The sequence below is a fragment of the Carya illinoinensis genome, chromosome 8 (assembly GCF_018687715.1).
Source record: "Carya illinoinensis cultivar Pawnee chromosome 8, C.illinoinensisPawnee_v1, whole genome shotgun sequence".
NCBI lineage: Eukaryota > Viridiplantae > Streptophyta > Magnoliopsida > Fagales > Juglandaceae > Carya > Carya illinoinensis.
This window is the reverse complement of record NC_056759.1, coordinates 31,682,313-31,708,551: the sequence shown is the minus strand read 5'-3', so window position 1 is coordinate 31,708,551 and position 26,239 is coordinate 31,682,313. Positions and strand designations below refer to the sequence as shown.

At 33.6% G+C, this 26,239-nt stretch overlaps 7 protein-coding genes across 7 annotated transcripts; 3 read left to right on the top strand and 4 right to left on the bottom strand.

Annotated features, from left to right (window-relative positions):
* Positions 1–2,213: 2,213 nt before the first annotated feature.
* Positions 2,214–3,224, top strand: LOC122274620 (serine/threonine-protein kinase ZRK1-like). Its single transcript, XM_043083644.1, has one exon. It carries the CDS (start codon positions 2,214–2,216, stop codon positions 3,222–3,224), a length of 1,011 nt encoding a protein of 336 aa, XP_042939578.1.
* Positions 3,225–4,448: 1,224 nt separating this feature from the next.
* On the bottom strand, positions 4,449–5,048 carry LOC122274619 (uncharacterized mitochondrial protein AtMg00310-like). The gene has a single exon (XM_043083643.1). It carries the CDS (start codon positions 5,046–5,048, stop codon positions 4,449–4,451), a length of 600 nt encoding a protein of 199 aa, XP_042939577.1.
* Positions 5,049–12,647: 7,599 nt separating this feature from the next.
* LOC122319218 (serine/threonine-protein kinase ZRK1-like) lies at positions 12,648–13,830 on the top strand. The gene has a single exon (XM_043137175.1). The coding sequence runs from the start codon at positions 12,717–12,719 to the stop codon at positions 13,704–13,706; it is 990 nt and encodes a 329-aa protein (XP_042993109.1). The 5' UTR covers positions 12,648–12,716; the 3' UTR covers positions 13,707–13,830.
* A 1,102-nt stretch (positions 13,831–14,932) lies between these two features.
* LOC122274618 lies at positions 14,933–15,634 on the bottom strand. Its single transcript, XM_043083642.1, has one exon. It carries the CDS (start codon positions 15,632–15,634, stop codon positions 14,933–14,935), a length of 702 nt encoding a protein of 233 aa, XP_042939576.1.
* A 718-nt stretch (positions 15,635–16,352) lies between these two features.
* Positions 16,353–16,793, bottom strand: LOC122274617. The gene has a single exon (XM_043083640.1). The coding sequence runs from the start codon at positions 16,791–16,793 to the stop codon at positions 16,353–16,355; it is 441 nt and encodes a 146-aa protein (XP_042939574.1).
* Positions 16,794–16,814: 21 nt separating this feature from the next.
* Positions 16,815–17,801, bottom strand: LOC122274616 (zinc finger MYM-type protein 1-like). Its single transcript, XM_043083639.1, has 2 exons — positions 17,460–17,801; positions 16,815–17,303 (listed from the first exon to the last, which is right to left on the bottom strand). Exons 1-2 carry the CDS (start codon positions 17,799–17,801, stop codon positions 16,815–16,817), a joined length of 831 nt encoding a protein of 276 aa, XP_042939573.1.
* Positions 17,802–21,816: 4,015 nt separating this feature from the next.
* LOC122319213 (EPIDERMAL PATTERNING FACTOR-like protein 2) lies at positions 21,817–23,166 on the top strand. Its single transcript, XM_043137171.1, has 3 exons — positions 21,817–22,435; positions 22,516–22,544; positions 22,659–23,166. Exons 1-3 carry the CDS (start codon positions 22,321–22,323, stop codon positions 22,905–22,907), a joined length of 393 nt encoding a protein of 130 aa, XP_042993105.1. The 5' UTR covers positions 21,817–22,320; the 3' UTR covers positions 22,908–23,166.
* Positions 23,167–26,239: the final 3,073 nt, after the last annotated feature.

Below are 26,239 nucleotides of genomic sequence, written 5' to 3'. Positions count from 1 at the left end.
GAAAAAAAAAGAAAGACATAAAAAATCAATGTAGGTGTATGGTATTGTCATATATATATATATATGAGTTTTGCTACATACAAGCAAAGTCGCGCACTAATCTGCGTGCTAATACTGATTCATTCATACTTAAAATTTAAATTAGTACTGTTTTTAATAAAATCTACTTTTTGACCAATCACAATAAATTGGTGCACATATTAGTACACAATTGTGCTTGCAACTAGATTTTTTCTATATATATATATATATATATACCTTTATTTAAAATTTGACCATCCAATTCACAATATAATTAGAGAAGAGTTTTAGGTACTGATTAGCCACATAAAATTCTCATTTCAAATATAAAATTTTCATCTCATCATTACAACTTTTTTAAATCCTCATACAAAATATAATAAACAATTTAACTTTTTCTTAACTTTTTCAAATCTCAATATAATAATAATATTAAAATATAATATTTTAATATTTAATCTTAAAACTCAAAATTCTCATCTGAAAAATCTCAGTGGCCAAGCAAAACCTTATTCATTTCTGCTTTGTATAAGTATTGGAGAAAAAGATTTGTTGTTGGTAGAAGATGAGGATTTTAAGCAAAGTTTACTGCATCGGAACAATAACCGGCATGGAGAAGATATGCATTTCGTATCAGGTCAAAAACCAGCCGATTTCTATTGTTTCACCTGTTATATGAATTTCAGCCATAATGTAAAATTCAGTTGCATGAATAAATGGAAATTTGATAAAGGGCCTACTATGCCGCCGAGCTCATGCCGCCCTTTTTTTTTTTTAATTTTTTTTCATATTTTTTAATCACTTTAATAATTACTAAATAAAAAAAATACATCAATACATTTAAAATCGATTTCTTAATTATTAAATAAATTTTTTAAAAAAAAAAAAAAAGATCAACGGTCAAGTGGCGCTATATGATGCATACTAGTGTTTCGTTTTTTTTTTTTTAAATAAACTTGGTCGGAATTTTCCGTAAAATTAAATTTAAAGAACTTTTTTGAATTTTAGATTGGATTTGAGTGTTGAGAAGTATTAAGTATATTGGTAATAGTAATAATAAATAATTAAAATATAATAATAAAATATTAAATAATAATAAAAAATAAAAAATAGTAATAAAAAATAAATAAAATATTAATAATAAAATATTAAATAATAATAGAATATATTAAAAATTTCTAAGTAATTTAATTTTCGAAATCTCAACCTGACACTCGACAAATCTTTTTTCTTAAAGACTTAAAAGTTGACAATGACAACCACTGGTTGAGACAGGTTGTCTTCTTTCTCTCTCCTACTTTATATTTTTAATAAAAAAGTTAGAGTTTTGTTATATATAAATACAGTCGCGCATTAATCTATGTACTAATACTGATTTATTCATACTTAAAATTTAAATTAATACTGTTTTTAATAAAATCTACTTTTTGACCAATCACATCACATTCATGTACAGATTAGTACACAATTGTTTTTGTAATTATATTTTTCTAAAAAGTTATTGGTGTCCGAAGTTGGGTCGCGATTGGGTCTGATAATTTTTTATTTATTTAATAATTAGGTAAGTATCCTTTGAATAATATAATAATTTTTTAAAAAAATATTTAAAATTATTAAAAAAATAAAAATAAAAAAATAAATAATAAATTATTTGTTTTCTCTCACAACCGAGCTCATGCACAGCTCTTTTCAAAGAAGAGAAATGCTTGAGATCCCAAATAATCGCTTCTAAGCATTTCTCTCAATTATTTTATTTTTATTTTTATTTTTATATTTTTTTATTTAGTAATTAAGTAAGTATTTTTTATTGATATTATAAATTTTATTTTTATTTTAAAATATTTTAAAAATATATGAAAAAAAAATAAAAATTTACGCGCTTATTGGACCCAAATTTGGTCCCGACTCGGTAGCAGTAGAGCTAGCCAATAAGAAAAGGACTTTCCGCCTGTATAACATATTGCCATCCAAATGGCCGTTGACCTGTAGAATTAGCAATCAAAGAAGGCCAATAAAGATTCCCAACTGGCAATGATGAAGAAGTTTCCACGAAATTTCCATCTACTTTCGACGAAACTAATCTCCCTCTACCTTGATGAATATGGCATGGGAAAGGGATTTAAGGTTAAGACCATATCTCAAACCCTGCAGAATCCACACAGAGAGAGAGAGAGATCATTTCTTAAGAGAGAATGCTCGGAAAAGTAGAGAGAGAGAAGCTATTTGTGGAGAATGGAAGCATATTACTGGAGAAGTTAATTGCCTGTGGTAGTAGCAGGTCTATTCCCATCCGTAGCTTCTCCATTAAAGAGCTCCTGAAGGCCACGAACAACTTCGATCCTCACCTTCTTTTTCACAAAGATGGGTTTTTTCAATGGTACAATGGGTCTTTCGAAGACAGGTTCATTTCCGTTAAGAAATATTACACAAAGCGAGAATTCAAAGAAGCACACCGAGAATTCTCAAAAGGAATACCGGACCTTCCCTTCACTGATATGGCTATCTGTGCAAAGATGTGCGCTCACAAGAATGTTCTTAAGCTCATAGGGTGCTGTCTCGAGACTCCATCTCCCGTTCTAGTCTACGAATCTGATGAAAATAGAACCCTTTCCGACCGAATTCTTGCCTCTAATCCACAAGATCGACCTATGCCATGGACGAGCAGGCTCAAGGTTGCAAGGGAGATTGCTCATGCTATTGCATATCTCCACACAGCCTTCTCCAGACCCATTGTTCATGGGAATATAAAACCAGGAAACATCTTCTTTGACCAACGTGACATTCCCAAACTATCTGATTTTTCAATGTGTATTGAAATCCCAGAGGGTGAAATTGAGGTGATAGATTTGGTGGGGTCTCGTTGTATCACATGCCCCTACTATATTGGTGCGGGCATTGTGACGGAAAAAACCGATGTCCATAGCTTTGGATATCTTCTGTTGGAGATTGTAGCTGGAAAATCTTTAAGGGATCTATGCCGCGGAACTGGTTATTTTACAAACTGGCAAGATTACACAAGAACAAACATTGTAAAGAATGTCGAATCTGCAATCCAGGCAGGGGAAGTAGAAGCTGGTCTGAAGCAGCAATTGCAAGCCTCAATGGAGCTTTCCCGGATATGCAGAGATGAGAATCCAGAGTCTAGGCCAACCATGGTTGATGTTACAAAAGAACTACGACGGATTGAGAGGTCCATTCCATAATTAATTTCTCATTTTGGTATATTCCGAATTTCTTTGGTGCCATCAAGCACTACTATAAGACAATAAGATGACACTTTATGAGTCTTTCTCCTTAGTTTGCCCAATCTATATTTTTTAAATGTTGTTAGTGTCTAGAAATTGTATATCTAGTCTTTCTTTTGGGACTAGAATATCTGAAATTGGTTTGATAATGCTCTATAATTATAGGTCGTGATCGTAGGGTTGGCCAAACTCCCGGCTCGGGCTAGCAATGGACTATTAGCACGGATCAATGGGGCTGGGATTGGTTTTAACTATATCTGGCCTTAGCCTGTTTTATATGTTGGTACTACTTATACAGATCCGTCTAAAATCCCAAACACATTTCACTTTAAAAAGCATATTTGAACTCCAAAAACCTTCAACTTAAGGAGTATTTTTATACAGTTTTACAATGGGACGTGGAGATTGTTGATGTATATGAGTAATGATATACGTACAATGCAGTTATGTTTTAAAATGAGAGTATTTTTATAAAATAATCTTTTTTTTATAAGTAAAATACTCCTTACTTAAAACATAGTTTATATATAAAGCATGGTGAAAAACCGATTGTTCGTCATTTTCTGAGATTGATTTCTAACGGTAAACGGATAGTAAGATTAAAATGAGCGTATTTTTAAAACCTAAGATTTTTTAATGTGCAAAAGTTGAGAAGAAGTGTTGTCAAATATTAAATATACTTGCTCCTTCACAACTCTATAAAGCATGAGATACCGTCTCCTTATGAATTTTACAGACTGGGCAGTAGTAATCCTTTACAATCTTGCTACAAGCCAAGTTCATCTTTGTCGGCAAACAATTGTTTAAAACTTTCCATAGAAACATTTTAACTACACCAGGCACTTTCAATTTCCACATAATCTTCCAATTTTCTGGGTTTTTATCTGATATCTCTCCCTCTTTCTTATTTCTTCTACTCACTTCTAAATGATAAGCACTTTTTACATTAAATTGTCCATCCTGTGAGTGAGCCCAAATTAGTTTGTCTGGTAACCCTGATGTACTCATGGGTAAACTACAAACTAATGCAGCCTCTTCTTCATTCAAAATACCCTTTATCATCTCTTCCTTCCATGTCTTTGAACCCTCTTCAATAAATTCTGAAACTTTTGCATCTGCTTCAAGAAGAGTTCTAGGGGTTTGTACCCGCATAGTGGATAATTTTGGTATCCATTTATCCCCTCATATATTGATCTGCCTTCCATTCCCAACTCTCCACACCAACCCTTCTTTTAATAACTCCAATGACCCCCATAGACTCCTCCACATAACAGAAGGTCTGTGCCCCAAATTTGAATCCAATATTGTGAAGTGCCTGAAGTACTTATCTTTTAAAACCATAGCAGCCATAGATTGAGGTTTAGTCAGTACTCTCCAACATTGCTTTGCCAATAAAGCCATGTTAAAACTTTCAATCTCTCTAAACCCCAATCCACCACCACTCTTAGCTGTCCCCATTTTTGCCCAACTCTTCCAATGGATTTTATGATCATCTTTCTTGAATCTCCACCAGAATTTTGCCATCTGAGCCGCTATCTCTTTACATAAATTCTTTGGGTGCTTAAAAACTGACATGTAGTAGGTTGGTATAGCTTGTATAACAGCTTTCAATAACACCTCCTTACCTGAAGGTGATAAGAACTGATTTTTCCAGTTATTAATCTTCTTCCATACTCTGTCCTTTATTACTCTAAAAGAGTTGTACTTCGATCTTCCAACCATAACTAGTAGACCTAAGTATTTTTCACTATTGTTCAGCTGCCTAGCTCCCATATCCTTCATGATTCCTTCTTTAACAGTTTCTTGGGCTCTTCTACTGAAAAAAATTGTGGTTTTTTCCTTATTTAAATAAGGAATATTAAATATACTTGCAAGTGCACGAACTGTATCAAAGCATAATTTTAGCAAGAATGAGGTCAAACCCACAAGAACTTGTAAAAACGCAGGCAACCAATCGAATATAAACCAAATGATTCTAATATAGTTTTGAAAGATAAGTTGTGAAATAAGATAAGAAATTAATCAGAACTAAACAATGTATTAATCAAAGTAAGAAATAATTAATTTAATAAACCAATCATAATAAAAGAATTAAAATAAATTCTAAAGGTGCAAGCTAATCTAAACAACGAATAAATTATTAATAGAAAATGAGCGAGTAAATTAATAATAGAGAATGAGCTAAGGTTTTGGAATCCACCTGGTTAATTCATAATAATATATTTATGATAATTCATTTTTCCTGAACATCTACGTGATAATCTAAAAGTCAATATTGTTATCATTGAAAATATCATCATTGAGACCTTTACATTTTTTAGAAAATATCTGAAATAGGTTCTTCGTTCAAAAATATAAAATCAAATCATTACATGTATCTGTCAAAACAAATCACAAGACATATAAAATTTTATTTAAAAAAAAATTATAAATCAGTTCTCAATTGATTAAGATTATTTTAGATAAGAAAAAAAAATGATTAAATTCATATCAAGAATTTTCTCTCTCAAGTGTTATAAAGCAAGAACAATAAATTGTTGAACACATAAATATATAGGAAAAAATCAATTTCATAAATATATTACTAATTTTCAATGAGGTTTCATCCTTGAAAATTTAGCTAGATATATTCATAAAAATAGACTCTAAAAATTGAACGTAAATAAACATCAAGATAATATTCTAAAGAAACTAAAAATAGATAAAAATTATAGTAATTTTTAAACGTAAACATAGATCTTAAACTGGAGTTCTACTATGGTTTTTCTTCTCCCCATACGAGATGCTCCTGCGGCATGGAGGCTGCTTTTTTCTTTTCTTTTTCTTCTTTCGGCGTGCTGCCCTATTTCTCCTGTATGCGTAGGAAGTTGGTTTATTACATTTTTACAATATATTTTACAATAATATCGTAAGATGAAGGTATTTTTATAAAATAATATTAATTTTATAAGATATTTTATAAAAATATCCCTCATCTAATATATTATAAAAAATACCGTATATAAATCATTTTCCTATTTATAAACCTCAGACTCAATTCCATTTCCTTTTCCAATGCAGATGGAGTTTAACGAACACCAATAGAAAACTGCCATTTTAGCATTTCACAAAAATAAAGTCTACACCTACTCACACCATAGTAAGGGCATTTTGGATAGATTTATGTAATCACACATATAGGAAACACCCACCCCTCCCTTCATTGGAAATCCCTTCAACAAAGCACCCCTCCCTCACTCCAATGGATAACGAACATGTTCCGCCGCACGCTGTACACCGGTGAAGGAGACCGGCGCACCCCTTCTAGTAAATAAAACTATTAATATCCAACAAAGTTCTCAAGACACATTCCTAAAACCTGTCCATCCATAAACACACAAAAAAAGGAAACAAAGAAGAAGAAAGTAACTCATATCCAGTAACATTTTAATCCCATAAGAGACCAATTAAGCGAGTAGAGAAAACTCACATTATAGTAAGAAAATTCTTCAACCAACATATTCTTTCGAATTAATCAAACTGTATGCCAAAGTAGCCAATTGAACAGAAATACAGTTGAAACTAGACTTGCCCAGAACAAAAATACAAAGAAAATCATTGTGGTCGAACTTGACTAAAACAAAGAAAAATGATTTCTTTAATGCATACAAACATTTTCAAACTGAAAATAGAATCTGAAAGCAAACAAATTTATATAAACTGAAAAAATAAACCATGTCCTCTGTGCTTTTGGAGCTTCTTGAAATCAAAATGGGTAGTAGTTGGGGGCTGGATATAATTTCAAGGGGGATATTGGGATTATTGTAGTTATGGTGATTATTTTTGTAATGACAGGAAGGGTCGGTAGGCAGTGATCGAAGAAGAGAGAGAGAGGAGCTCGGGGGGAATTTCAGTGGCCTGGCGAATCCTCTCCCTCTCTTTCTCTCTCACAACCCTTTAATATATGCATCTCCGTTGCTGCTGCGATTTTCGTGAGCCTCAGAATCCATCATCGTCGCATAACACCACCACAAGTGGCCTTTATATATGCCAGTAAGACTTTCCCTCGATCTCTCTCACTCTCTGATCTCACTCCCCTAATGACAAACCGGCGATGAGGCTCCAATAAAGCTTTGGTTATCCTCCACCACCGTAGATCCAATTTCATCAGAGAGAGTGAGGATGAGAGGGAGTGAGTGGAAGTCCACAATTGTGTGTGGTGAACAAGAACAAAGAGGGAGCGAGAAAATGAAGGGGGGAGAGAAATAGAGAGAGAGAGAGAGAGAGAGAGAGATGGTTTTGTTGATAGAAAGTGGGTTCCTCTATCACGCAACGCATGTTTAGCCCTTTGTGGGCTCTACGTGACACTCTCCTATTGGAGTCTGTTATTTGAGACTTATTGAATAGTCCTGTGTGATGATGTATATGAGTCTTATTTGAGACTACTATAAGACAATAAGATGACACTTTCTGAGTCTTTCTCCTTAGTTTGCCCAATCTATATTTTTTAAATGTTGTTAGTGTCTAGAAACTGTATATATAGTCTTTCTTTTGGGACTAGAATATCTGAAATTGGTTTGATAATGCTCTATAATTATAGCTCGTGATCATAGAGTTGGCCAAACTCCGGGCTTGGGCTAGCAATGGACTATTAGCACGGATCAATGGGGCTGGGATTGGTTTTAACTATATCTGGCCTTAGCCTGTTTTATATATTAGTATTACTTTATACAGATCCGTCTAAAATCCCAAATATATTTCACTGTAAAAAGCATATTTGAACTCCAAAAACCTTCAACTCAAAGATTATTTTTATACATTTATACAATGGGACGCGGATATTGTTGATGGATATGAGTAATGATATATGTACAGTGCAGTTATGTTTTAAAATGAGAGTACTTTTACAAAATAATCTTATTTTTATAAGTTATTTTACGAAAATACTCCTTATTTAAAACATAGTTTATGTATAAAGCATGGCAAAGAACCGATTGTCCGTCATTTTTTGAGGTTGATTTCTAACGGTAAACAGATAGAAAGATTAAAATGAACGTATTTTTAAAACCAAGGATTTTTTAATGTGCAAAAGTTGAGAAGAAGTGTTGTGAAATTGTAAGTATACTCGCAAGTGCACAAACTGTATCGAAATATAATTTTAGTAAGAATGAGGTCAAACCCACAAGAACTTGTAAAAATGCAGGCAACCAATCGAATATAAACCAAATAATTCTAATATAGTTCTAAAAGATGAGTTGTAAAATAAGATAAGAAATTTATCAGAACTAAACAATGGATTAATCAAAGTAAGAAATAATTAATTTAACAAACCAATTATAATAAAAGAATTAAAATAAATTCTAAAGATGCAAGCTAATTTAAACAACGAATAAATTATTAATAGAGAATGAGCTAAGGTTTTGGAAATATCCGCCTCAATAATTCATAGTAATATATTTATGATAATTCATTTTTTCTGAACATCTACATGATAATCTAAAAGTCAATATTGTTATCATTGAAAATATCATCATTGAGACCTTTACGTTTTTTAGAAAATATCTTAAATATGTTCTTTGCTCAAAGATATAAAATCAAATCATTACATATATCTGTCAAAACAAATCATAAGACATATAAAATTTTATTTTAAAAAAATTATAAATCAAGTTCTCAACTGATTAAGATTATTGTAGATAAGAAAAAAACATGAATAAATTCATATCAAGAATTTTCTCTCAAGTGATATAAAGCAAGAACAATAAATTGTTGAACACATAAATATATAGGAAAAAATCAATTTCATAAATATATTACTAATCTTCAATGTGGTTTCAACCTTGAAAATTTAGCTAGATATATTCATAAAAACCTTGGACTCAATTCCATTTCCTTTTCCAATGCCTTTTCTCTTTTCATTTTTGAGTTCCTCTTTGGGTTGGTCCATCCTATAGATGGAGTTTAACGGATACCAATAGGAACTGCCACTCCACCATTTCACAAAAATAAAGTCTACACCTACTCACACCATAGTAAGGGCATCTTGGGTAGATTTATGTAATCACACATATAGGAAACACCCACCCCTCCCTTCATTGGAAATCCCTTCGGCAAAGCAGAACCCCTCCCTCACTCCAACAGAAAATGAAAATGTTTCGCCGCATACTGTACGCCAAAACTATCAATATCCAACAAAGTTCTCAAGACACACATTCCTAAAACCTACTCATCCACAAACACACAAAAAAAGAAAATAGAAAAGAAGAAAGTAACTCACATTCAGTAACATTTTAATCCCATAAGAGACCAATTAAGTAAGTAGAGAGTCAAGGCGGTTGCCAATTTCACGTGAGGTTGGGTAGTGGACTAGTGGATTTTGTCGTGCAGTAAGATCTCGGCACGTGAGATGGTTCCCATTCGGGCTGCTGCTGCGAGATGGAGGTTGGGTGACAGTGGTTGTTGGTGCGTGCACGCAAGGGCTACATCGTGGATCAGTTGGGGCCGTGTGTGGTGGTTACTGTTTGGTGTCAAGTGAGGGAGGTTGGGCACGACTAGGGTGGTGAATGTGGGGTTGAGGAAAAAATGATGGGTTTCTGCAGCAACCCTAGCTTGGGAAAGATGATTTAGCTGCAAAGAGGGTAAATGCGTGAAAGTGTGTAACGTGTATATATATTGGTTGCTAAAAACCCCAGTGAAAGAGGAGACATACATGGCATTGAATCCGATCCTTGGTTCCCATGGGCTTGTGTTGGTCCAGTTAGAACAGTCCGTAATCTATTTGGCTCGTTTGAAATTTTCTAAATCAAGTATTTAATAAATATTAATGAGCCTCGATTCAAATTCTAAAATAAGCAATCTCGTCTCGTAAATTTTTGGGGCCAATTCCTAAAAGATCCAACTTGGTCCCTTAGATAACTTTAACCTAATTATCAAGTCCAATAAAAATTTATATAATTTTGGGCCGTAGCTATTCTAAAATTACTTATTAAATCTCAACAGAGCTTTTTATACGTATTAACTCAAAAGAAAGAGAAAATAAAAATAAAAATAAAAATAAAAAATTTGTAGGATCTACATTTAGCTTGGGCTTGGTGCTCGGCCTGGGTATTACACCTAGTGCCTTTTGCCATTAGCACACTTTTGTAAAAAGGGGATGAGGGTTTCTCTTGTACCATATTTGTAACACTCTGTAACGATAAAAGCTTGTACAGTCACTTAGAGGGTGAGTATCCTTAAGAGAAGACAAAATATGAGTAAATTATGCATTTATTGATATTTTCCCAAAAATGGATATCAGTGTGTATAAATAGACACAATAACTAACTCTGACCTTCAAGAATATTCCCCAACAAGGTTACTGACTTGGCGTACTAAGCATAACAAGAAATATAATATAATTCGTAATACCCTAATAACTGGACCAGGCCAGGCCCATTTATTTATTCTATCCATACGTATGTACTCGGTCTTAAACTACTTCCTCTAAGCTCATGCCTTAGCTCCAACCTCTGCTTCGATTCACAACCCACTTAAACCTCTCGCCCAGCCCACATAATCCCAAAACCCACAAGCCCTTCTTCCTTTATTTTTTCCTATAATAAATATGTAATGTATAAATAATAAGTACAACAATTTAATTAATTTAATAAAAATAAAATAAAATAAATAATAAATAATAATTTTAAAATATATAAAATATATGATGTGGAATGGGAAGTAGTATTCTCCTATTTAAAATATGAATAAGAGCACTCTCAATAGGTAATGTGAAGCCCCATTTGAAGAACCGGAATCTAAAAGTGACATGCAACGGATGTTCTATTCCATCTGTATTTTTATCGTTACATCTAGCAATAATTGTTTACAGTTGTAAAAATTTTTTAATCATTTCTCTCTCATCTGTGAATAAAAAACTTATGAATAAAAAAATTAAAAAAATATAATATTTAAATGATATAAAGAAAAAATAAATAATTTAATGTACAGTATATTATAAAAATAAATGTGTAAAATAGAAAAAATGAATTTCAATGATGTATCTTAAAGAATAGGATAAATAATCCATTTAAGAGTATTATTCTGCCCAATTAAGCTATCGTAGCAAGCAAGGCTGAGTAAGAAATTGTCAATCCGAAAATAGATAAAGCATATTAGAAATAAATGAAAGAATAATGATAGCCTTACCACTATTTTATCACTTTTTTTAATTTTTTAATTTTTAAAAAAAAATTTCTTTTACTTAATGATTAAGCAAGTGACTATCACTAAAATTATATATTTTTAAAATTTTTTCTTAATGATTAAGGATATTAAAAAAATACTTAAAAGAAAATAATAAAAAATTAAATACACTATAAGTGGTAAAATAGTGGTAAAAGAATGGTAAGTGTATCATTACCCTAAATGAAAACTGCAGAAAATGAAGAAAGCGAAAACCCGAAATCCACAGCTGCATATGCATGTCCGTTAGTGAGCAGCGGTACATATCCCTCGTATACCGTGGTGTTTGTAGTTTTTTGTTCCTTCCTGGAATCCTGTCTTCAATCTCTTCTCTTTGCTGTGCCAAAGTCCTTTTGGTTCTCTTCCCTCCATCATATATCCTCGTTGTTTGGGTTGGGATTCATCGAACGATATTGAGGTGCTTCATGGCCTTTTTGGGATGAGTTCCTTTCTTTCTTCTCTCTGCATTTCTTGAGTTGCCTTTCCGAGTTTCATAACCTCAAAAATCTTACCCTGAGACATTGCTTGAGAATTTATTATTCACTTACTCGCCTGGCTTACACCTTCCTTTCTCATATTCATTCTTCTCTTCAATCCGCTATACCCTGCCTCTTTACTCTTTCTCTCGACCAATAATTGGAGAAGAGCTTTTAATGACATCTACTCGAAATCTGTCACATTACCATGTATGACTAGAGATGACAAAGATTAGGATGAAGAAAAATATTACTCTTATTTTTTATTAAACTGTGTCCAAAATATTTAGACAGGCTTGAAGAAGGTTATCCAGCCTGCTGAATACAAAATTCAGAAGCCAGCTATGCATTTAATTTGGAACAAAGAGATCACAACATCACATCTACCACTCAATTTGCCAAGTCCATGTGCCCCCCCAATTTAGGAAAATTACAAAACTGTGTTCTGACTTTCTGAGATCCCAAACACCTATTTAATCCATTTCAAACAGAAGGACTTTCCGTTGCCGCAGAAATTGACTTTCCGCGAGAACATATTGCCAACCAAATGGCAGTTGACCTGCAGAATTAGCAATCCTCTAGTAAAGAAGTCGAATAATGATTCACAACTGGCAATGATGCAGCAGCTTCCACGAAATTTCCCTCTACTTTCGACGAAATTAATCTCCTGGCCTCTGCCTTGATGAATGGTATGGGAAAGGGATTTAAGGTTAAGACCATATCTCAAACCCTGCTGAGTCCAAAAAGAGAGAGAGAGAGAGATCATTTTTTAAGAATGCTCGGAAAAGAGGAGAGAAAGAAGGCATTTGTGGAGAATGGAAGCGTATTCCTGGAGAAGTTAATTGCCTCTTGTAATAGCAGGTCTATTCCCATCCGCAGCTTCTCCATCGAAGAGCTCCTGAAGGCCACGAACAACTTCGATCCTCACCTTCTTTTTCGCGAAGATGGGTCGTATCAATGGTACAATGGGTCTCTCGAATGCAGACTCATTTCCGTTAAGAAGTACAGAAAGATTGGATACGCAAAAGAACGGGACTTTCCCTTCACTGATATGGTTACTTGTGCAAAGATGTGCGCTCACAAGAATGTTCTTAAGCTCATAGGATGCTGTCTCGAGACTCCATCTCCCGTTTTAGTCTACGAATCTGCTGAAAATGGAACCCTTTCCGATCGAATTTTTGCCTCTAAACCACAAGCTCGACCTATGCCATGGCAGTTCAAGCTAAAGGTTGCAAGGGAGATTGCTCATGCTATTGCATATCTCCACACTGCCTTCTCCAAACCCATTATTCATAGGGATATAAAACCACAAAACATCTTCTTTGACCAACATGGCATTCCTAAACTATCTGATTTTTCAATTTCTGTTGCAATCCCAGAGGGTGAATTTGAGGTGGAAGACGATATTCTTGGGGCTTATGGTTTCTTATGCCCCAGGTATGCTGTTACGGGCGTTGTGACGGAAAAAAGCGATGTCTATAGCTTTGGATCTCTTCTGTTAGAGGTTGTAACTGGAAAAACTTTGACGGATCTATACGAAACAACTTCTGGTTTTACAAACTTGGAAGATTACATAAGAACAAACATTGTAAAGAAGATTCTCGAATCTGCAATCCAGGCAGGGGAAGGAGAAGCTGGTCTGGAGCAGCAATTGCAAGCCTCACTGCAGCTTGCCCTGATATGCAGAGATGAGAATCCAGAGTTTAGGCCAACTATGATTGATGTTACAAAAGAACTACGACGGATTGAGAGGTCCATTCCATAATTATTTTCTCATTTTGGTATATTCCGAATTTCTTTGGTGCCCTCAAGTACTATGAAACAATAACATTACTCGATAAGTCTCCCTGGTTTGTCCAATATATGTTTATTAGATGTTGTCGTGTCTAGAAATTGTATATATCAATCTCTCTCGAATTTGATCATTCCATTATGTAAATCATTTCTTTTATGAGAAATAATTTTATTACAAATAAATTCATATATTGATATAATTTAATGTTGTTAAATAAATTTGACAGATGACATGAATCACGTCTATTAATAATTTACTTTTACCTAATCCCTTTATTTTTATAATAATTCTCTTCTTTTAATTCTCTATAATAATAGATCGTGATTGTAGAGTTGGCCGAACGCCGGTTTTGGGCTAGCAATGGACTATTGGGTCTGTTTTTCCTTTACCGAACCACTAATGGGGCTGGGATTGGTTTTAACTATATCTGGCCTTGGCATGTTCTATTATAAAGGTAAATGCTAGGATCCAGCTGGGGGATTCCAGTCCCGCTAGTGTATTTATTTATTTATTTATGTATATCATTTTTTTTAACATTTTAAAATATTTTAAAAAAATTTCACAATATTATTAAATAATAATTTTTAATTATTAAGTAAAAAAAACGTTAAAAAAATAAAAAAATAGGAGCGGGATTGGGCAACGGGATCCCCCAGCGGGATCTCTAGCATTTTTTATTGGTACTTCTTTATATAATTCCATCTAAAATCCCAAACATATGTTTCACTTTAAAAAGCAGATTTGAACTCCAAAAACCCTCAACTCAAAGAGTAACCTTATCCATCTCTACATTTAAAGACATAAATATTAAATATAAATATTAAACTATTTAAATGAAGGAAGACGAAGATCAGATTGTTTATGTATATGAGTAATAATATATTTACAATTTTTTATATAGTTACGTTTTAAAATGGTGGCATTTTTATAAAATAATGTTATTTTTATAAGTTATTATCATTTAAAATATAATTCATATATGAAGAATTGCATAAAAGATTGTGTGTCTATCATATTCCAAGATTAATGTATATCAGTTATATCACTACGCCACCGATCATTCTCATATGTTTTCTAACGATATACAGATAGAAAGATTAAAATGAGAGGTCTTTTTTTATTATTATTAAATGAAGGATTTTTTAATGAGCGAAATTTTTTATTTATTTATTTTATTTTTATAACAAGATAAACTTTTATTGATTAAACACACTGTTACAAAGACCTAGTTGAACAACATGTCTAATGCAATTAGGTATCTCCTCTAAATAATAGAGATCACACTCATTCAATAGGGCATTCTTACCAAGCATGTGTGCTGCCATGTTTGAATCCCTGTGCCTAAAACTCCAAGCAACAAATTCTTGTAAAAGATGCTTTGTATCCTCGATGATAAGGCCACCTTGGCTCCAATTAGTAACTGATTTTTGCATTCTCTCCACCACTTGAAGTGAGTCCCCCTTGAACATGATGGAATGAAAGCCAACCTTTTTGCAAAATAACGTTGTTATCATCATGGCATAAGCTTCAGCAGTGAAAGGAGAAAAGTTGTAACTTCTTCTTACTCGGAGAGTACCAAAAACTTGGTCATTACAGTCCCTGATAATCGCACCAATGCCCGTGAGTACCAATGATTGGTTTATAGCAGCATCCCACTTCAACTTGTATGTTCCCTCAGGAGGTGGTTTCCATTGTTGGTTTTCAAAGTAGTCAGCTACTCTTTCATTTGTATACTTATGTTTTGTGGTTTTAAAGCAGGTTAGATCATCCAATGCTTTATGCATCACAAAGTCTGGGTGTCTAAATCCCTTTCCATGCACAAACTCATTCCTTCTTGCCCATACTAATCTCATAACTGAGCCTACTTCCTCCATCAATGACTTAGGTAGCTTGCCCATCATTTGCTGCCAGACTTCTTTTAGAGACCTCCCATCAAGGGGGAGTTTTTGAATTGGTCTACAGGCAGGGGCAGAACTAGGATTTAATATTTGGGGGGCGATTGACAAAGTATGTGATATATGTGAGTATAAGTAATATGCATTTTTTGCACCTGATTATATAAAAAACAATAATCACACGTCATAAAATTGTATACAAAAAATACATATCTATAAATGATCTTATATGATAATTTTCTTTAGGATTTCCATAGTTTGCTAAAGATCATTACAAAAAGATTTCCATAGTTTGCTAGAGACCATTACAAAAAGAAAAGAAAATGAAATATCAACTTAGAATTTCTCCTTCAAATTAAGCTCGATGACAATCTTTCATAGAATAAAATTCATCCATTATCATCTCTGAAGTGAAATTCTTAGCAATTTCTTTCTCAATATAAACTAGCAAATGATCTGCAAGAAACTCATCTTTCATTCGAATATGCAATCTAGTCTTTATAAGTTTCATGACAAAAAATGCTCACTCAATAGTAGCAGTAGAAACAGGAAGAGTTAATACTAGATGAATTAACCTGTCAATCAAATAATAAATCTTCAACTTTTCTGAAATTGCTAGTAATCTACATAGCTTAGATAATGTAGACATATCTTGAAAATCTAAATGCGTCGGCACATCAAGCTCCTAATGCTGCAATTGAATTCTCAAAAAGAATTTTTCTTACTCAGTAAAATCCTGTGGATAAAACTTCTCAACCAATTTGCATATATCATCAACTTTAAATGATTTGTATGCATCTTTAGGGTTTAAAGCAGTACTAAGAATGAGAAGTTCTATTGTATGGTCGTTAAATCTATTATTCAATTCTTGTAACTGGATGTCTATTGTAGCAGTAAATATATCAATCATAAAATGATGCTCCATTGACTTGTCAACTTGACGATGAGATTTGCCTCGAGCTCTAGTATACCGGTCATTCATATCAGGAATATCAATTTGGTATTTTTCACAAAATGATTTAACATTAGTAAGCAAAGACTCCCACCCATCATCTCTCAGATTTTGAATGAGCACTTTTGTGGTTGAAACTAGACTCATGGCATTCGCAATATCTTGAAAATTTTGTTGCAAAGATTGGCAAAGTGCATTAGTGATTCCCATGATTTTTTCGGTCATGTAATATTAGAAAATAAATTCAAAATATGTTAATATCATGTAAGCCGCTTTAGAATCACCACGTTGAGAATAATTTGATCCCTCATTTGAAATAGTATTGATAACTGAGCAAATAGCACTGAACATCCTCATCAAGCTACAAACAGATTGAAAATGAGATCCCCATCTAGTATCTCCAGCTCGTTGTAGCGTGCCAATTTGATTTGCCCATTTTCCAGTCTCAATCTCTTTAGAAGCGATCAAACTTTCAATTTCAGCAGCTTGAGCAGATTGCAATTCATCATGACGTTTAGAAGAACCAGCAATAATATTGATAATGGATGTCAAATGGACAAAGAACTGATGAACATGTTTGGCTTCTCTAGAGGCTGCTACTAAAGCTAATTGTAGTTTATGAGCGCAACAATGCATATAATATGCATAGGGACAATTTTTAAGAAATAAAGCTTGTAATCCATTCCATTCACCGCGCATATTACTTTCTCCATCATATCTCTGATATCAAATATTCTCAATTTGAAGGTCGTAACTAGAAAGAATAGCACATAGCTCATTTTTTAAAGTTAGTGCCATAGTATCTTTAACATGCACAATATGAAAAAAATCGCTCTCTAATAAAACCATCTTTATCAACAACCTCAAAATGATAACCATTTGTTCTCTTTTAGACTCATCCCGAGCTTTGTCAACAAGAATACAAAATTTGGCATCTCTAATTTCTTCGCGAATCACATTTCGCACTTTATTTGCAAATATATGCAAAATTTCCTTTTGAATTTTGGGTGATGTATATTTGGCATTCTGTGGAGCATTTTCTATGACAACTCCATTAACTTGATCATTATAACTTGTCAAAAGTTTTATCAGTTTAATGAAGTTAACTTGATTTTTTGAGTCAGAGCTTTCATCATAACCTCTAAAGGCACAAGCTTGGAACGTAAGCCAACGAACACTTTCTATCAAAGTTTTGAGCTGCAACCGATTATTCTCCATCGCTTGTGATACTTGTTTTTCAACTAACTTGTCAATATGTTTTGACTGATTCATTAGATCCTCACAACATTTTATAGCATTTTTATGTGGTGAATTTGAATATCTCCCGACATGTCTTATTAAAGGATAATTCATTCTATCATTCATTTTTTCCAATTGTCAAAACCTTTATTGGCAAATACATCTGATCCTGGACGACCTGTTGATTTCTTAGCAAAAATGTAGTATGGAAGACAAAATATAGCATTCTTCGATGGCGAGTACTCCAACCAATTTGAATATCTTTGAAATCAAGAAAATTGAAATCGACGACGTTGATTGCCTATTCCTGAAATGGATATTCTAAAAGTTTAGGTTGATATGGACCAGCTTTAAGATATGCACGTCGGATCTCGCCTTGTAGGTTAGAAGGAAATTTTCATATTTGTGGACGTAATCCTGCATCACGTTCCAAAGATGTAGCATCCATCTCTTCAGGTTGGATTCTTGAAGTTTTAGAAGGACGCTCGTCAATGGTAAAAATATCATGTTCCGTTGTTACCGAGCTCTCTAAATGTATATTACTCTCTGAATTGTCCACATCTTTCTTTTTAAAAAAAGAATCAATTGTTCTTGGCTTGCTCATATTTTTCTATACTTTAAGAAAAATATATAAATTAAGAATAAACCTAAAAAGTACCTAATAAGTAATGATATAGAGTTGTTAGATTTTTTTTGTATGGTTTGTATTTATTACTAAGTGGAAAAAAAAAATAGAAGCAAATGACAATAACATATCCAAGTTCCAACGGAAGCAATTCCCCAAATCCAAATGACAAAAAAAAAAAAAAAAAAAGGCAATTCAGCAAAACCAACAACAGCAACGTCATTGCATAAAGCATCAACACAAAAAAGTCAAAAAAATAAAAAATAAATAAAGAACTTGCTAGTAGTACATAGAGGACCAAGAGCCTACCTCCACCTGGGCTATTGAAAACAACTCTCTTTTATCTTTGAAAGCTACCCTCAGGTTCTCAAGTGATTCATCTCTCCATCTTCGTAAAAGCCACAACCCACACACAGTATTGTACACACTTTTCCTTCGAAATTGCACTACCTCTGTTTCTCTCTTGAAATTGCACTTCTGTAGTTTCTTAATGAAAAAAAAAAAATCCCTCTGCATATGAGCCACACTAGTATGCTGAAGGAGAAAGGTATGTAGGCTATAGCGTGCAGTGTATTGAAAGTTTGAAAAAATCTAATCAAGCAGAGCTGCAGAGTTGAGGCTTTTGCAAGTGCAATGTGCTAAAAGAGAGTCAAATCATGTAGTTCGTAGAGGTGCAGCTGTGCTAAAGCCTAAAGGAGAAAAGTCTAATGATGGCTTGTCAGCTTGAGTATTTTTATTTTTAAGGTGTAGTGGTAAGCAACTCAGAATATTTGAGTGCAAGTAATGTGATAAGTTAAGAGTAAAAAATGAGATTTGAAAAATAATTTCAATAAAAATTTTGAAATCTTAAATATCGGGGGGGCTAATTTCAGTAAAAATTTTAAAACTTAAGAAAAATTATACTTATTTATATACTATATTACATTTTTAAAAAAATTTAGGGGGGTGCTAGTATGCATCTAGTTCCGCCCCTATCTACAGGCTTGACTCCATACATCTCGGGCTGCACTACAACTCCACAAAACATGACCTGAGGTCTCTTCTTCAAGACCACATATAGGGTAGCTATTGTCCTCCATTATTTTCCTTTTGGAGAGATTAGAATAAGTTGGCAAAACTTCACTGCAAGCCCTCCAAAGGAACATTTTCACTTCATTCGGTACCTGCAGGTTCCATACCTCTTTCCAGAGATCCTTATCTGCATTTGTGGTAGAGCGGCCACTTACAAGGTTTGAATGTAGCTCTCTATGAAGGTGATAGCCACTCTTCATAAAGAATATGCCAGTTTGTGTACCACCACAAACCAATCTATCTCCTTTATTTTCCAAGCTGATGGGGATGGTTTTAATTAGTACCACCTCCTGTTGAGTGAACATGTCATTAAGGATCCTATCATCCCATTTCCTAGAGAATGGGTCAATCAAATTAGCAACTACCATCCCATGAGATGGGGTATTGGTTCTGTGATATGGGGCAAGGAAGGATGGTCTAGGGAGCCATCTGTCCTCCCACTTTGTCACCTGAGAGCCATCACCAATCCTCCATTGTATACCTTCCTTTAGTAACTCAAAGCCAGCATGAAGACTCCTCCAAGCTAGTAATGGTCGTGCCTCTACTCTTACCTCTAGCATGGAACCATGTGGGAAGTATTTCTGCTTAAAGATAATGGCAGGAAGTGAGGATTGGCATTGTAGCATTTTCCACCCATTCTTGGCAAGAAGAGCAGTGTTGAAGCTGTTAAAGTTTCTGAAGCCCAATCCTCCTTGTTTTTTTGCTTTACTAATTTGGCTCCACTTGACCCAATGTATCTTGGATTGATTCTCACTAAATCCCCACCAAAACTTCCTTAGGACTTGGTCCAAACTGTTTGTGATGGACTTGGGGAGGAGGAAGATTCCCATAGTGTATGTGGGGATGGCCTGCAACATAGATTTTAGAAGCACTTCTTTTCCAGCAACTGACAATCCTAGCTATTTTTCAAAGGATCATGTGGGAGTAATACTTGCAATTCAAAGTATGTTTGCTCTACAGTTAGTGTTTGTATTTCTACTAAAATAGATAGCTAACTTTCCTTTGTTCAATTGCTTACCAGAGGCTTGCTCATATACCTTTAGAATATCCATCATTCTCCTTAATTCAAGTGTGTTGGCTTTACAAAAAAGTATACTATCATTTGCAAAAAAGATATGGCTAACTCTAACTGGACCCCTCCCTATTGGTACACTAGAGAGTCTATCATTCACCTCTGACTGGGGTAATAAGTTTGAGAGGACCTCTGCACATATGATAAACAGGTAAGGGGACATGGAGTCCCCCTGCTTGAGCCCTCGAGTTGGCTTGAAAGTTCCTTGAGTTTCACCATTAAGCAGGATGGAGTAGGAGACTAAATTGATACAATTCATTATAAGGGTTATCCATTTCCTGTCAAATCCCATTTTGTTCATCACTGAGGATAGGAAGGCCTACTCCACTCGATCATAAGTTTTGCTCATATCGAGTTTTACAGTCATATAAGCTGTCTTGCCTTGCATTTTTGTGGACATGGAGTGGAGAGTCTCATTTGCCACCAGGATATTGTCTGTTATGGCTCTAACTATAACAAAAGCACTTTGGTTCATAGAAATTATGTGAGGCAGTATTAGTTTGAGTCTATTTGATAACACCTTAGCTACAACTTTATAAATTATATTACAAAGACTAATTGGCCTATAATCAGAGACTCATTTAGGATCTTTTACTTTTTGGATCAAGGATATGTAAGTATCATTCATTTGGAAGACAGATCTCTTGATTTCTACCTCAATGAACTTCTGGAGGAGCAATTCATTCACATTATCTGTGACTCTATGGGACATATCCCTAATGCACTCTTCTATGCCAGTTGGAGAGGAAGTAGTAAAGAGTTCTGAAAAATAGTTGGTGAAACTTGCTTCAATCTACTCTTTGTCTAATATCATCATGTTCCTGTGGTCCATAATCTATGAAATCTTGTTGATCTTCCTCCTATGAGATGCATGCAGGGGGTAGAAGGTTGTGTTCCTATCCCATTTTTGTATCCAATGTTGTTTGGCTCTTTATTTCCATTTTAATTCATCCTCAGCTAACAATTGATCAATTTCATTTTGTAATTGTTTGACATTTTCCACATGATCCCCATTGCCTACTGCTTGTAGCTCTCCTAGCCCTTTTAGCTTCTGTCTGAGTTCCTTTGGTGCTCTCTTATTTACTCTTGCATTCCATTTCCTTAATCCAGTTTCACAATTCTTCAACCTTCTTCCAAAGGTAGAAAGATTAAAATGAGAGTTTTTTTTTTTTTTTTTTTGTTAAATGAAGGATTTTTTAATGGGCGAAAGTTGAGAAGCGGGCGAGGCCTGAGTAAAAACTTCTCAATCCGAAAATGATAAAACATATTTCATAGAAATAAATGAAAACTACAGAAAATGAAGAAAGCGAAAACCCGAAGTCCACAGCTGTATATGCATGTCCGTTAGTGCGCAGCGGTACATGTCCCTCGTATATCGTGGTGTTTGTGGTTTTTTGTTCCTTCCTGTCTTCAATCTCATCTCTTTGCTGTCCCAAAGTCCTTTTGGTTCTCTTCCCTCCATCATATATCCTCGTTGTTTGGGTAGGGACTCATCGAACGACATTGGGTGCTTCATGGCCTTTTCGGGATGAGTTCCTTTCTTTCTTCTCTCTGCATTTCTTGAGTTGTCTTTCCGAGTTTCATAACCTCAAAAATCTTACCCGGACACATTGCTGGAGAATTTATTATTTAGTTACCTTGCTTATAACACCTTCCTTTCTCATATTCATTCTTCTCTTGAATCCGCTATAGCCTGCCTCTTTACTCTCTCTCTCTCTCTCTCTCTGTAAATGGGGTGCAGTCACAACTTCATTTGCAACTGTAGAATTTGCTATTTTGCTATTTCGATTCTCTTTCTCATTCTGAGTTCTACCCAGCTGAGAAGTACCATGGCTGAAGCTAGAGGTAAATAGCTCACTGTTGAAATTGGAATGATACAACATTCTGGTAACTTGGAAGATAACTTTCTTGTCTGTGTTATGCAGGTAGAGCACTTACCGAACCGTTTTCCCAGGTGAGAACTGATCTACGCTCTTCACTCACTTCCTAAGAAATTATGAAACTTTATTCTGGGTTACATGCGCTAAAGGAAAGCAATCTGTATTTTTATTTCTGCTTCTTAAATTAGACAGAGAGACAAGGCAAGGCAATTTTGAGAGGCAGGATAGGATCAAGGCCTCCGAGGTGCGAGAGGAGGTGCAACTCATGTGGGCACTGTGAGGCAATTCAGGTCCCTGCTAATCCACAACTTCAGAATGGGAACAAAGACTACTTTTCAAGGGTCTCAAATTTTGCATATTCAAGAGGAGATGACAGTTCCAACTACAAGCCCATAAGTTGGAAGTGCAAATGTGGGAATTTCATATTCAACCCATAATTACTAATTGCATCAGAGTTTCTCTGGTGATGATCAAGTATAATATCTACTTTTGAGCACTGTAAATGCATTACACTAACTAGAATTTTAGCGTCTCTCTAATTTCTTGTCTAGATATTTTCCCATGCAATTTTAGGATTACGGAAAGATCTTCATGAGTAATGCTAGATATAGTTATTGGAGTGTGTAAACATGATACAATCATTTGAAAATGAGTAGAGTTTCCTATTAAAAAATTAATGTTTTAAATTTCGTTTCATTCCTACCGTTCCGGTCGTAATTTTCTGTTTCAGTGTAATATCTGGTATACTGAACCTCATTGTTCTGTTTCACTCCAAATTCTTGCCCGTTCCGGTCTGTTTCGACCATTCCGGTCAAATTCCGACCATTTTTGCCGAGATTGGCATTCCGGGCCTTGTTCTGTTTCAATTTGTTTTTTTAATTTTCTTATATGATATTTTTATAAAATTTTAATTCAGATAGTATTTAATTAGTTTTAAAATATAAAATTTATTTATATAATTTTAATTTTTTTTGTAACTTTAAGTATGTCCTATCATTCTTTTTTTTTAATATTATTATTTTTAATAAATTTTCTATTTTTTTTCTTTTATTTATGTCTCTCAACTCAAATTTGTGATTTTTTAAACTTATATTCATTTTATAAATTTTTAATTCTTCTATATATATACACATATACATGATACAAACTTACATATATATATATATATATATATATTCAAAACTTTGTTTGCCACATGCCAAAGTCCCCCGTCTTCACCATGTACCGCTCGTTTACACAAGTACTTCAAAGAAACAAAAAAAAAAAAAAAAGTACAAGATGAAGATATAAAGTTATAAGCAAATTGTTTTCGACAAATTAATGTCAGTTACCAGTTTTTTATTCGCTTTTCCTGACGTGAAAAAACTGAGTTTATACTGGAAAAGAAAAGGGAGACTAATGGGGTATTTAGTAAGGCATTAATTCAATGTCTTCATCATCACTGGAACCAAGATGGATAAAATGATTAAAAAAAAAACAAGAAGAAAAACGAGTTGAAGAGGAAAAGGAGCTTCCACTTCCAGCCCGGCAATATCCTGGAAATGTTTTAGATTTCCATTTTCATCGTAACAGGAAGTGGGGAAAAAATAAAATCGAAGCTTTTAAGTACTTATATCCATCGTGTCCAGTAGTTACAAGAATAACTGGATAAAAGCTAAATCCACTCAAAAAATCATTTGATTACAAGTTAGCTAATTCTGAAGGATCTGACGCTTGATGGGATACTTCACCTTCACTTTTCCAATCTGCTCCATCTCTTCCTTCTCCAAATTAACTCCAATCATCACGGCAGTACCTGGTGCGAGTAGTTTGAAAACACCACACAAACCAGTAACCAGAGCAAGGCAACTTGTGCCAAAGGCACGTGGCTGATTGGAATAGATCGCTTTCAAAATGGAGGTCTTGGATTCGAAATCCCCATCTACAAATGTAAAATAAATAAAAATAAATAAAAGGCAAGGCAACTTGTGATAAGAGTCATCACTACTGACCAGCCTTTTAGACTGTGAATTGTGGTTCATGCTACAAAACCAATGGAATAAGCTAATGCTGACTTTATTATAAAAGAAATTCTCTAGTTACAAAATGATTCTATAAAAGTAATTTTACAAACTGATGTAGTTTGTTAGATTGTAAAGTTATTTTTATTGTAAATTAGATATGACAGATCATATGAAATCATGTTAATTTGTGAGATTATAATAATTTCTTTATAGTTATACCACTCTTATGATGAAAATACATGTGGATAGCTCCACCTTGTTGTATGTACCCTTCCACGGTAAGGGTGATTATGTCAACATACTCAATGCAATTAATAGACATTACGCGTTGGTAAGTACACTTAAACTCTCCATTTAGAAGTCGGTTTGGATTTCATAATACATGCCTGATTGAACCCTGAGGCGCAGGGCAGAATTAGGATTTAGTGTTTGGGGGGTGATTGACAAAGTGTGTGATATGTACAAGTAATATGCATGTTTTGCACGTGACTATATAAAAAATAATAATCATACGTCATAAAATTGTATATAAAAAATACGTGTCTATAAATCATCTTATAAGATAATTTTCTTTAAGATTTATGGAATTTGCTAGAGACCATTACAAAGAGACAAGAAAATGAAATATCAACCTCGGATTTTCCTTTCAAATTAAGTTCGACGATAATTTTTCATGATATAAAATTTATCTATTATCATCTTTGAAGTGAAATTTTTAACAATTTATTTCTTGGCAATTAACATCATAAATTTGATAGGATAATTTTAGTAAAAATTTGGAAGGCTTAAGAAAAATTATACTTATATAGTATATTAATTTTTTTAAAAATTTGGGGGGTTACCATGTGGTTCCGCCCCTGCCTAGGCGGTTGTGAGGTTGGATCATTGATCTGGAAGGATATTTATATATATATATATATATACTAGGTAGGAGTAACGTGCAAAGCACGTTTGTCTAATTTTATGAAATGATTATTTGTAAAAAATAATATATATTTTATAAAAATTATTGATGTCACTTAATAATTTAAGGCATATTGGAGAAAATAAAAAAATTAGTTCAAAGTATCATATAATCCAATACATATTTATAACATCTATAATTTTAGCAAAGATGTATACGAAAAATTTAATAAAAGTCTAACACAAACGATAGTTCAAAATATGTGTCGTTTGATGTTTGTATTATAATTCATCAATTTATGTCATCCTGTAGACAATCAATAGAGACAACATTGAAATTCTTATTTTGCTGTTAGTTGAGTCGATCAGGGACAACATAAAGTTAAAACATAATTTTTTTATAAAATTTATGGTATAATACTTTCTATATATAGCATATATATAAATCATAAAATATATTTTGAAAGTGTTGGCCGAATTTACTCTTTCTTGATTAGCTCAAGGATCACGGCCTTTGTCACGTGCCTATCATAGCAAGCCCACGTATGAAATATGACTTAGCGGAACTGGGAAGCTACGTCCTACTACCATGGGGAAAAAAAAACATTTTGATTAAACACACTTGTATTATATATTATATGAGATTTTTAAATTTGAAATACTCAATAATCTAAGTTAATGAAACGTATAATACACGTATATTATACTTAGGGATTCACGTCTTATGCACCTAATACACGTGTATATGTTAAGGAGAAAGAGAAAAATATAATAACTAATCTTTAATTACTTATTATTATATAAACTATTAAGTATTATAATTATTGAGATTAATAAATCATATAACAACATTGAATGCTATC

Bases quoted from the DNA above. Each gene is read 5' to 3' on its own strand.
- LOC122274620 (XM_043083644.1), top strand. From the start codon at position 2,214: ATGCTCGGAAAAGTAGAGAGAGAGAAGCTATTTGTGGAGAATGGAAGC.
- LOC122274616 (XM_043083639.1), bottom strand. From the start codon at position 17,801: ATGGAGAATAATCGGTTGCAGCTCAAAACTTTGATAGAAAGTGTTCGT. The intron at 17,304-17,459 runs GTTATCATTTTG...ATTTGATATCAG, and splicing joins AGTCTAAAAGAGAACAAATG to AGATATGATGGAGAAAGTAA.
- LOC122319213 (XM_043137171.1), top strand. From the start codon at position 22,321: ATGGGGTGCAGTCACAACTTCATTTGCAACTGTAGAATTTGCTATTTT. The intron at 22,436-22,515 runs GTAAATAGCTCA...TGTGTTATGCAG, and splicing joins TACCATGGCTGAAGCTAGAG to GTAGAGCACTTACCGAACCG. The intron at 22,545-22,658 runs GTGAGAACTGAT...TTCTTAAATTAG, and splicing joins TTACCGAACCGTTTTCCCAG to ACAGAGAGACAAGGCAAGGC.
- LOC122274618 (XM_043083642.1), bottom strand. From the start codon at position 15,634: ATGGGCAAGCTACCTAAGTCATTGATGGAGGAAGTAGGCTCAGTTATG.
- LOC122274617 (XM_043083640.1), bottom strand. From the start codon at position 16,793: ATGGGAATCACTAATGCACTTTGCCAATCTTTGCAACAAAATTTTCAA.
- LOC122274619 (XM_043083643.1), bottom strand. From the start codon at position 5,048: ATGAAGGATATGGGAGCTAGGCAGCTGAACAATAGTGAAAAATACTTA.
- LOC122319218 (XM_043137175.1), top strand. From the start codon at position 12,717: ATGCTCGGAAAAGAGGAGAGAAAGAAGGCATTTGTGGAGAATGGAAGC.